This window comes from Bombina bombina, chromosome 4, assembly GCF_027579735.1.
Source record: "Bombina bombina isolate aBomBom1 chromosome 4, aBomBom1.pri, whole genome shotgun sequence".
NCBI classification, from domain to species: Eukaryota; Metazoa; Chordata; class Amphibia; order Anura; family Bombinatoridae; genus Bombina; species Bombina bombina.
In genome coordinates, this window is record NC_069502.1 from 879868450 (window position 1) to 879880495 (window position 12046).

At 41.1% G+C, this 12046-nt stretch overlaps 1 protein-coding gene across 1 annotated transcript in view; it reads right to left on the bottom strand.

Moving 5' to 3' along the window:
* Nucleotides 1–12046, bottom strand: part of LOC128657414 (oocyte zinc finger protein XlCOF7.1) — a 55514-nt gene that overhangs the window by 18224 nt on the left and 25244 nt on the right. The window contains exons 8-9 of the mRNA XM_053711753.1: nucleotides 11827–11934; nucleotides 10828–10935 (exon numbers count right to left, since the gene is read on the bottom strand). Coding sequence (XP_053567728.1) covers nucleotides 10828–10935; nucleotides 11827–11934 — 216 coding nt within the window. The remainder of the gene's footprint in view (nucleotides 1–10827; nucleotides 10936–11826; nucleotides 11935–12046) is intronic.

Sequence of the window (12046 nt, forward strand, 5' to 3'; positions counted from 1 at the left end):
CCGCTTAACGGTTCCACTTATCTATTGCAGCCAGGGAAAATATTCCTAGTTTAATTTGTAGTTAGTAGGGCAGTTTTATGGCCTAACTTCCTAATACCCTAGAGGAGGATTTTATTTGAAAAATGGATTAGGTGTTTTATTATAGCAAGTTTAATGTCTTATATTTACATGTAAACATGTATATGGTGAAGCTGGAAAATTGAGTGATCGCATATAAGAGTTATTTCTGTCCCCTTGGTTACAATTCTTATTTTAAAAGAGTCTTTTAAATTATGTATAATACTCAGCCTTAGAATTTGCTTTAGGCTTATAACCTGAACCTACATGATAGTCTACTGAAAAAGGGCCCAAAGAGGTACTCAATTACCTGCTACAACAGAACGAGGTATTTTTATAGTCAGTAAATAATTTTGTTGAATATGCTCTGTGGAATAGCTCCTTCACAAGGAATTAAACACTTCAATGTTTAAAAAATACAAAGCAAAAACAAATTAGCTTAAGGTTAATACCTTAGATTATAATGCACAAGGTTAATTAGAAAGACGAAAGATTAATTGGTGGCACAAAAAACCGCAGGCAACGCCAAGATGTGGGTACCCTTTATCCTGCTATCTCTCCATCACCTCCTCTTCCCCCTACTCCTACCCTTCTCTTTTAAAGCGTTTGGAAAAGGTTTATGTTTTGTGAATTAAATTGCTTAATGCCACGAATTTATAACAAAAACATCAGCCAGATATATGTTTGCTAATTTACAATCCTAGGAAAGCTTATACCTTTACACCTGCACTGGAGTTATGGTGTGCTCAGTATGGTAATTCCTCCAATGCCTATACCTTAAATTAGGTGTGACAATTTTTATATAACATCCAGACAGCAATATAAAAGAAAAAAAAAGGAATTCTCAGCTTTAGGTTTAATCTTAGACCTAACCTATAGGGGCTAAGTATCAAAAAAGGAAAGGTTAATTTTTAGTGCCCCTACGGAAATTAAATACAGCAATATTTTATATAGAAAAAACCAGTTAGTATGGCAATATGTTGCAACAGGAAAATATCTTAGATCGCTATATGCAAAGTTACCAGGTGGGAGAAAAGAAGATGATTAGATACACATATTAAACAGCAACAGCAAGCAAATTCATTTTGAGTCCTGTTTTGCCAGAGATTTAAGAAAGATTAAAACAGAATTTATGCTTACCTGATAAATTACTTTCTCCAACAGTGTGTCCGGTCCACGGCGTCATCCTTACTTGTGGGATATTCTCTTCCCCAACAGGAAATGGCAAAGAGCCCAGCAAAGCTGGTCACATGATCCCCCCTAGGCTCCGCCTTCCCCAGTCATTCGACCGACGTAAAGGAGGAATATGCATAGGAGAAATCATATGATACCGTGGTGACTGTAGTTAGAGAAAATAATTCATCAGACCTGATTCAAAAAACCAGGGCGGGCCGTGGACCGGACACACCGTTGGAGAAAGTAATTTATCAGGTAAGCATAAATTCTGTTTTCTCCAACATAGGTGTGTCCGGTCCACGGCGTCATCCTTACTTGTGGGAACCAATACCAAAGCTTTAGGACACGGATGATGGGAGGGAGCAAATCTGGTCGCCTAGATGGAAGGCACCACGGCTTGCAAAACCTTTCTCCCAAAAATAGCCTCAGAAGAAGCAAAAGTATCAAATTTGTAGAATTTGGTAAAAGTGTGCAGTGAAGACCAAGTCGCTGCCTTACATATCTGATCAACAGAAGCCTCGTTCTTGAAGGCCCATGTGGAAGCCACGGCCCTAGTGGAGTGAGCTGTGATTCTTTCAGGAGGCTGCCGTGCCTCATAAGGCAATCGGATGATGCTTTTAAGCCAGAAAGAGAGAGAGGTAGAAGTTGCTTTTTGACCTCTCCTTTTACCAGAATAAACAACAAACAAGGAAGATGTTTGTCTGAAATCCTTAGTAGCTTCTAAGTAGAATTTTAGAGCACGAACTACATCCAAATTGTGCAATAAACGTTCCTTCTTTGAAACTGGATTGGGACACAAAGAAGGCACGACTATCTCCTGGTTAATATTTTTGTTAGAAACAACTTTCGGAAGAAAACCAGGTTTAGTACGCAAAACCACCTTATCTGCATGGAACACCAGATATGGAGGAGAACACTGCAGAGCAGATAACTCTGAAACTCTTCTTGCAGAAGAAATTGCAACCAAAAACAAAACTTTCCAAGATAATAACTTTATATCAACGGAATGTAGGGGTTCAAACGGAACCCCCTGAAGAACTGAAAGAACTAAATTGAGACTCCAAGGAGGAGTCAAAGGTTTGTAAACAGGCTTGATTCTAACCAGAGCCTGAACAAAAGCTTGAACATCTGGCACAGCCGCCAGCTTTTTGTGAAGTAAAACAGATAAAGCAGAAATCTGTCCCTTCAAAGAACTTGCAGATAATCCTTTCTCCAAACCCTCTTGTAGAAAGGATAGAATCTTAGGAATCTTTATCTTGTTCCATGGGAATCCTCTAGATTCACACCAACAGATATATTTGTTCCATATTTTATGGTAGATTTTTCTAGTTACAGGCTTTCTAGCCTGAACAAGAGTATCAATGACAGAATCTGAGAACCCTCGCTTTGATAAAATCAAGCGTTCAATCTCCAAGCAGTCAGTTGGAGCGAAGCCAGATTCGGATGTTCGAACGGACCTTGAACAAGAAGGTCCCGTCTCAAAGGTAGCTTCCATGGTGGAGCCGATGACATATTCACCAGGTCTGCATACCAAGTCCTGCGTGGCCACGCAGGAGCTATCAAGATCACTGATACCCTCTCCTGTTTGATCCTGGCTACCAGCCTGGGAATGAGAGGGAACGGTGGGAACACGTAAGCTAGGTTGAAGGTCCAAGGTGCTACTAGTGCATCCACTAGAGTCGCCTTGGGATCCCTGGATCTGGACCCGTAGGAAGGAACCTTGAAGTTCTGACGAGACGCCATCAGATCCATGTCTGGAATGCCCCACAATTGAACTATTTGGGCAAAGATTTCCGGATGGAGTTCCCACTCCCCCGGATGAAACGTCTGACGACTCAGAAAATCCGCTTCCCAATTTTCCACTCCTGGGATGTGGATTGCAGACAAGTGGCAGGAGTGATTCTCCGCCCATTGAATTATTTTGGTCACTTCTTCCATCGCCAGGGAACTCCTTGTTCCCCCCTGATGGTTGATATACGCAACAGTCGTCATGTTGTCTGATTGAAACCTTATGAATTTGGCCTTTGCTAACTGAGGCCAAGCCTTGAGAGCATTGAATATCGCTCTCAGTTCCAGAATGTTTATCGGTAGAAGAGATTCTTCCCGAGACCAAAGACCCTGAGCTTTCAGGGGTTCCCAGACCGCGCCCCAGCCCACCAGGCTGGCGTCGGTCGTGACAATTACCCACTCCGGTCTGCGGAAGCTCATTCCCTGAGACAGGTTGTCCAGGGTCAGCCACCAACGGAGTGAATCTCTGGTCCTCTGATCTACTTGTATCGTCGGAGACAAGTCTGTATAATCCCCATTCCACTGTCTGAGCATGCACAGTTGTAATGGTCTTAGATGAATTCGCGCAAAAGGAACTATGTCCATTGCCGCAACCATCAAACCTATTACTTCCATGCACTGCGCTATGGAAGGAAGAAGAACAGAATGAAGTACTTGACAAGAGCTTAGAAGTTTTGATTTTCTGGCCTCTGTCAGAAAAATCTTCATTTCTAAGGAGTCTATCATTGTTCCCAAGAAGGGGACTCTTGTTGACGGAGATAGAGAACTCTTTTCTGCGTTCACCTTCCACCCGTGAGATCTGAGAAAGGCTAGGACAATGTCCGTATGAGCCTTTGCTTGAGACAGCGACGACGCTTGAATCAGTATGTCGTCCAAGTAAGGTACTACTGCAATGCCCCTTGGTCGTAGCACCGCTAGAAGGGACCCTAGTACCTTTGTGAAAATTCTTGGGGCAGTGGCTAATCCGAATGGGAGTGCCACGAACTGGTAATGTTTGTCCAGAAATGCGAACCTTAGGAACCGATGATGTTCCTTGTGGATAGGAATATGTAGATACGCATCCTTTAAATCCACCGTGGTCATGAATTGACCTTCCTGGATGGTAGGAAGAATTGTCCGAATGGTTTCCATTTTGAACGATGGAACCCTGAGAAATTTGTTTAGGATCTTGAGATCCAAAATCGGTCTGAATGTTCCCTCTTTTTTGGGAACTATGAACAGATTGGAGTAGAATCCCATCCCTTGTACTGAATATGCGAAAAAGTATGAAGGAATTGTTCAAAATTCACCAAAATTTCACCACAGTGTCTTAAAGCCTTAAAAGTATTGCACACCAAATTTGAAAGCTTTAACTCTTAAAATAGCGGAACCGGAGTCGTTTTTATATTTAACCCCTATACAGTCCCTGGTATCTGCTTTGCTGAGACCCAACCAAGCCCAGAGGGGAATACGATACCAAATGACGCCTTCAGCAAGCTTTTTCTGTGTATCTGAGCTCCTCACACATGCATCTGCATGTCTTGCTTCCCAAAAACAACTGCGCATTAGTGGCGCGAAAATGAGGCTCTGCCTATGATTAGAGAAGGCCCCCAGTGAAAAAGGTGTCCAATACAGTGCCTGCCGTTTTTTTAACAAAATTCCCAAGATAAAAATAACTCCTCAAAGCTATAAGCCATTAAACATGTTTATAAAATAATCGTTTTAGCCCAGAAAAATGTCTACCAGTCTTTAAAGCCCTTGTGAAGCCCTTTATATCTTGTTAATAAAATGGCTTACCGGATCCCATAGGGAAAATGACAGCTTCCAGCATTACCAAGTCTTGTTAGAAATGTGTCATACTTCAAGCAGCAAAAGTCTGCACACTGTTCCCCCCAACTGAAGTTACTTCATCTCAACAGTCCTGTGTGGAAACAGCCATCGATTTTAGTAACGGTTGCTAAAATCATCTTCCTCTTACAAACAGAAATCTTCATCTTTTTTCTGTTTCAGAGTAAATAGTACATACCAGCACTATTTTAAAATAACAAACTCTTGATTGAAGCATAAAACTACATTTAAACACCAAAAAACTCTTAACCATCTCCGTGGAGATGTTGCCTGTGCAACGGCAAAGAGAATGACTGGGGAAGGCGGAGCCTAGGGGGATCATGTGACCAGCTTTGCTGGGCTCTTTGCCATTTCCTGTTGGGGAAGAGAATATCCCACAAGTAAGGATGACGCCGTGGACCGGACACACCTATGTTGGAGAAATTATATATATATAAGTTCGTTTAAGCCATAAATTTACAGCAAACAGTTCCTTGGAGAGAGAAACAGTTAGACGTTAGTTTGCTAAAGAGGGTAGTAAAAATATCGCTCCAATATCTCAGCTCTTTCCCCTTTTTCTTTTTTTTTCTCCCCTGTCTTCTTAGCCCAAGGTTTTATCAGGGAGCTTAGAGAGAGTTCATCCCCAAAATAACTTTCTTCATGTACGTTTTTAAGGGGAAGGTAGAGAGAGTCAATATATTTAAAGAAAGAAAAGATTATTATTAGCTGCTAAGATTGAAACATGCAGCAGAGGCTTAATGTTATATTTTCTGGAGTTCACTGAGGGAGTGCATAAACAGGCCACTTTGAATATTGTATACTTTACCAACTCCTAGCCAGGAGTGTAGAATGGCTGAGCGGCTTTCTCAAGACAAAAACCGGGCTTCCCCTACACGCAGCACTGGTGGGAGGGGAAGCACCGGATATGCAGGAAGAAAGTTGGCGGAGTCCTGAGTCACGCCACCCGGTAGAGAAAAGCCCAATTCAGGCGTCAGAAGATCGCAGCTGTTCACATCAGATTGAGCGGCGCAGCAATGAGACGTGGCCCGGGTCCCTCGCGCAGCAACGGTGGGAGGGGAAGCCCGCGCCAATAGGGATCGACGCCCAAGATATCACTGCGCCTCCTGTTTTCCCTGCCGCTCAGGACGCCATGAACCAGGATGTGTGCCGGCTGTCATCCAGGTCTGTACCGTCCGGCTGGTCTGAAGTCTTCACCCCAAGTCAGGTATAGATGCAGTAGTTGGTGGGGTTAAAAGGATAGCAGGCTAGTGTCTGATCAGAATGTTAGACTCACCCCCATTGTTCCATAGGGCCAGGTAAGACTGAAACTGGGATAACAACAGTCAGTTGGAATAATCGTTATTTTAGACTGTCCCAGTTTTTTGTTTAAAAGTTCAAGTAGGATTCTGCCCTTAGAACTGGTAAGTCCGCTAGCAAACGCTAGTGCCTGAGGAGGAGAGTTCAGCAAAGTGCGGACACTGGTTAGCCGGGAATTAACCTCTCTATACTCCTTGGGTACCTGGTATAATAATTTTGTTGAGTGGTTATATAACCTTAGTATCTGAGCGAAAGATTCTGCAAGGGTTTTTGTAAGTCCTTATGGGGACTGCTAAATACAGTTTAGTGCTTTGGTATGGCACTAATGCAGGTTCCGATAGCAATGGGTTTTTTTTGCTACACAAGCCGCCCTAGGTCTGAGGGTTGAGGCGCAGGTGCAGGTTTCCCGCCAGCAGGCTTGAAGGAAGGTAAATCAGAGCAGGTGTCTTGCATGACCATACACCTGAACTCCTCCTCCGGAATGAGAGGGGCATGCAATTTTGAGAGCAGGCAATTTTAAGCAACTTTCTAATTTACTTCTATTATCAATGAGAAGCAGATAATAGCACGTCACAATTACATAAATGTCAACCATATCCCCAAATACTAGCATGTATTTAAAAGCTGGCCAGCAAGCAGTCCGTATGAATCCGGGCTCTTAGTGTAATAAACACGCTCTGGTAAACTTGATACAGGTAACGTCCCTTTTACTCTGCTCCTATCCAGGCACTTAAGTGTGAATACACGCTCCGGTGCCAAGATGTAAGTCCGGTCTCTAATAAACAAAGCAGGACTGAAAAGCGATTCCCAGCTGGACAGCGTAATCACAAAACAATGCTCATGGGGTAATACCTATTGCAAGACTTCTACCACACGGCTTGCCTACACCTTCTTGGACTCATGTCTTTACCACCTCTTTAATAAACGTTTAGTTTAAATGTGTTGCCCTGTGCAACCTTGTCTTGCTTTGGTTCATATTATTTTATATAGAACCCTATCTCTTTAAGTATTAATTAACCTACCCTAACTATTATACTACGCTTAGTACATATTAAATTACATATTAAAAAAAACCTAACCCTACTCAAATTATTAAAAATGACTAAATTACAAAAAACCTAAGCTCCCCATTGCCCTGAAAAGGGCATTTGTATGGGCATTGCCCTTAAAAGGGCATTTAGCTCTTTTACTGCCCAGACCCTACTCTAAAAATAAAACCCACCCAAAAAAAAACCTTAAATAAACCTAACACTAACCCTCCGACGATCCACTTACAGTTATTGAAGTCCCGCTTGAAGGATCCATCCAGCCGGCAAAAAGTCTTCATCCGGACGGCCTCTTCCATCTTTATCCAGCCGGCATCCTCTATCTTCATCCATCCGGCGAGGAGTGGGTCCATCCTGAAGACATACAGCGCGGAGCTCCTCTTCAATATGGTCACCGCCGTAAACTGGAACTTGAATGCAAGTGACGTCATCCAAGATGGCGTCCCTTGCATTCCTATTGGCTGAAAGGTTCCAATCAGCCAATAGGATTCGAGCAGCTCTCATCCTATTGGCTGTTCCAATCAGTAAGTAGGATTGAGCTCTCATCCTATTGGCAGATTGGAACAGCCAACAGGATGAGAGCTGCTCAAATCCTATTGGCTGATTGGAACAGCCAATAGGATTTTAGCAGCTCTAATTCTATTGGCTGATTGGAACCTTTCAGCCAATAGGAATGCAAGGGACACCATCTTGGATGATGTCACTTGCATTCAAGTTCCAGGTTACGGCAGCGACCATATTGAAGAGGAGCTCCGCACTGGATGTCTTCAGGATGGACTCGCTTCGCGCTGGATGGACGAAGATAGAAGATGCCGCCCGGATGAAGACTTCTTGCCGCCCGAATGAAGACTTCTTGCCGGCTGGATCCTTCAAGCAGGACTTCAATAACTAAGTGGATCGTCGGGGGTTAGTGTTAGGTATATTTAAGGTTTTTTTTTGGTGGCTTATTTTTAGATTAGGGTCTGGGCAGTAAAAGAGCTAAATGACCTTTTACGGGCAATGCCCATACAAATGCTCTTTTCAGGGCAATGGGGAGCTTAGGTTATTTTAGATAGGGTTTTATTTGGGGGAGTTGGTTGGGGGGGTGGTGTGTTTTACTGTTGGGGGTGTTTGTATTTTTGTTTACAGGTAAAAGAGCTGATTTCTTTGGGGCAATGCCACACAAAAGGACCTTTTAAGGGCCATTGTTAGTTTATTGTAGGCTAGGTTTTTTTTTTTTTTGGTGGGGCTTTTTTATTTTGATAGGGCTATTAGATTAGGTGTAATTCTTTTTTATTTTTGATAATGTGGGTTTTTTCTCTCTCGTAATTTAGTGGGTTTTTTTTGTAATTTAGTAATTTTTTATAAGGTTAAATAGTAGATTTATATAATTTGAGTAGGGTTAGGTTTTTTTTAATATGTAATTTAGTTAATTTAATTGGTAGTTTTGTTTAAGTGTAGTAACTATTTTTAAACTATTAATTAACCTACCCTAAATATTATACTGTATAATATTTAGGGTAGGTTAATTAATAGTTTAAAAATAGTTTATTTTAATTCTACAGGTAAGTTTAAATTTATTTTAAGATAGGGATGTGGTCATTTTAATTTAAAGTTAGCGGGTTGTTAGGTTTAGGGGTTAATAGCTTCATTTAGTTTATGGCGATGTGGGGGGCTGGCATTTTAGGGGTTAATATTTAGTGGCGGCGGGGTCCGGGAGCGTCGGGATAGGGGTTAATAACTTTATTTAGGTTGCGGCAGGGTCCGGGAGCACCGGGATAGAGGTTAATAACTTTATTTAGTGGCGGCGGGGTACGGGAGCGGCAGAATAGGGGTTAAACATTTTAGTATAGTGGCGGCATTTAGTGACAGGTGATAAATAAAGTTGGTAAAAAGCCATATAGACGCGAGATCGATGAGTTAGTTAACAATAGTCCGGTGCTCATCGCTCCGTACTTGGTGTGCGTTTTTTTGCCGGATTTTTTAAATAAATATAGAGATCATATTCAGGTCCGCAGCCGCGATGTAAGGCGAGCGTATTGGTGCCGGCAAATGCAGCATAGTTGAGGCTTTGATAAATATCCCCACTTAGCTCTTTTGACTTTTTTTTATTTTTTAATAAATTGTGATAATATGTACTAGATACAACCTCTTTAAGTATTTATGTTATTTTTAAAATGGACTAGATATTTTTGCCTAACCTTATAGCTAATTATTTACCATTGCATATAGATATTCAAGATATTTTTTATGTTAGAACGAAGTCCAAGCTTACTTTGTTGAGAAGCCCCTGGCCAAAGTGGAAAACTTAGAATTGGTGAAGAGATAACAAAGATAAATATCCCACTTTGGCGAAATTGGCAAAACTCTAATTATGCATCTCAAGCACCTTAACACCATGTGAGTGCCTCTTCCCTGCTGCAGGCAAAATATCTGCAAAAAGAGGCCCAGCATCAGCCAGGAGCATGTGGACATGTTGATATTTTTGCATTTAAATGCAAAGTTTCTGAAAGAACGAATAACAGAATGTTATAAACAGTGATAGTCTATCTCTTTCTACCTCTTTTCAAACGGTTTGTGGTTTTGTTTTGCTTAATTATAAAAATGTGTTCTGCTGCTTAAAAATTGGACAAAAAGTTGTGCTAATGTAAAGTTTTAGTCTGAAGTTTATATTTGTAACACTCAGTATGTGGATTTTATTTAAAATATAGGAAACAATTATTGATTATTTTTCTATCTGATTAGTCGATTAATCGAAAAAATAATCGTCCAATTAATCAGCTGTAAAATGTTCATACACTTTCTTTTCTATCTAAGGTCCAATTACCTAATATATTATACATGTAAAACCACACACACACACACACACATATATATAAAATATGAATGAATAAGTCTCACATCAAATAAATACATCTCTGATTTGTATGTTGCCAATATCTCTTGCAGGTTTCATAATAAAGTAAAATACCTCCTTTGATATTATTGTGGTTATGATCATGTGGTTATGCAGCAACGATTGTATTTTGTGGATGGAGTTTAATAAATTGGCTATGGCAGAATGTTCACATTTAATGCAATGTTCTCCCCACCTGATAATACATAATGCATTACAATAATCAGGAGGGGTGATCCATTTCACCAATTTTGATTGTGGTATGGTGTTGTTTTTTTGTTTTTTTTTGCAGAAGTGTCACCCTTGCCCCCTTATAAGACCATAGGAGGTATTTCACTTTATTACATTATATGTAAAATATAATATGGCTGGGAGTGTCAGCCTGTTTTTCATGCATTCATTCTGTAGTGTCTTCATAACAAAGAGAGTGGCTTTAATCTTGGGTATATCTTCTCTGAGATAAGCGCTGTTTGTTTTATGTTTGATTTTCAGAGTGGGATTTTCACCCTTGCCTGGATGGTTCAAGAGAAGCAGCCCTGAAGTTGATTTACCATTTAGATTGAAACATTTCTAGACTATTATACAAATGTTGTCACGTAATTGTAAGCATTGAATATAGCTTTTTTAGTATTGGCTATTATTAATATCTTGTCCTATTTTGTTTTGTTTTGTAGTGAAGCGAGGGCATCTAATAAAAACCTCCCTGTGCCTAGTGGGGCAGATGATCTTTATCCCTCAGACACATCACACATGTGCACTCACCTGTACTGATATTGTCATTGATTTCCTGCTTCACAGCTTCCAGTTGACTATTTACATACAGATAATTTATTTGTTCAGCATTAAGTGTGACTTCAGTCTTGACATCACCTGTATAGATCATATAAATATGGTCACATTTTAGCTTTTTAGTACTGCACAAGGAAATTGTAATATGTAAATATCACACACCTACTCTCACCTGCACCCTGTATCCCACATACCCTCAACTGTGCCAATCACACATGTGACAAACTTACACTCACCTGTACTCTGCTTCCCTCAAACGTATCCAACATCTACAATCACCTGTGCTCAGTATCCCTAAGACACATCTCTCACACACACACACACACACTCACCTGTGCCCTGCGTCCGTCTGACATATAATACAAGTAAACTCATCTAGGCCCTGCATTATTCAGACACATCACACAAATATGGCCTGCGTCCTTTAGACACATCACACACTTAACTCACTTTTGATCGGTGTCCTTCAGACATGTCACACACATACACTCACCTGTGCCCTGCGTCCCTAACAAATGTCACACACGTACACTTACCTGTGCCATGCGTCCCTAGCACATCAAACACGTGCACTCACCTGTGCTCAATGTCCCTCAGACAAGACACACTCACATGTGCCCTCTGTCCCTCAGACACGTGACACTCTTCTGTACCCTGTATCCCTCAAACTCATCACACACGTACACTCACTTATGCTCTGCGTCCCTTAAACACATCACACACGTACACTTGCCTATGCTCTGCGTCCATCAAACATATCACACAAGTACACTCACTTGGGCCTTATATTCACAGACATAGTACACACGTACATTCACATCTGACCTACACCCTTCAGTTACATCACACACATCCACTCACTTCTGATCTGTGTACCTCAAACAAGTCACACACTTACATTGACCTGCCTGAGTCCGACACATCACACACATACACCCATTTCCTTAAGACTCGGCACAATCATAAACTCACCTGTACTTATATTGTCACATATTTCCTGCTCTGGAGCATCGGGCACATTTCTTAGCCAATGATCTTCTATTTCTTTAAAGTTATTTGAAATTGTAGCATAATTTCCACCTAACAAAAAAAATTACACATTCAATGTGCTGTTTTTATCACCAACTATATACATCATACAAAAATAGTCATATTTAGCTTTTGCACTGAATGTCCCATATAAGCACTCACC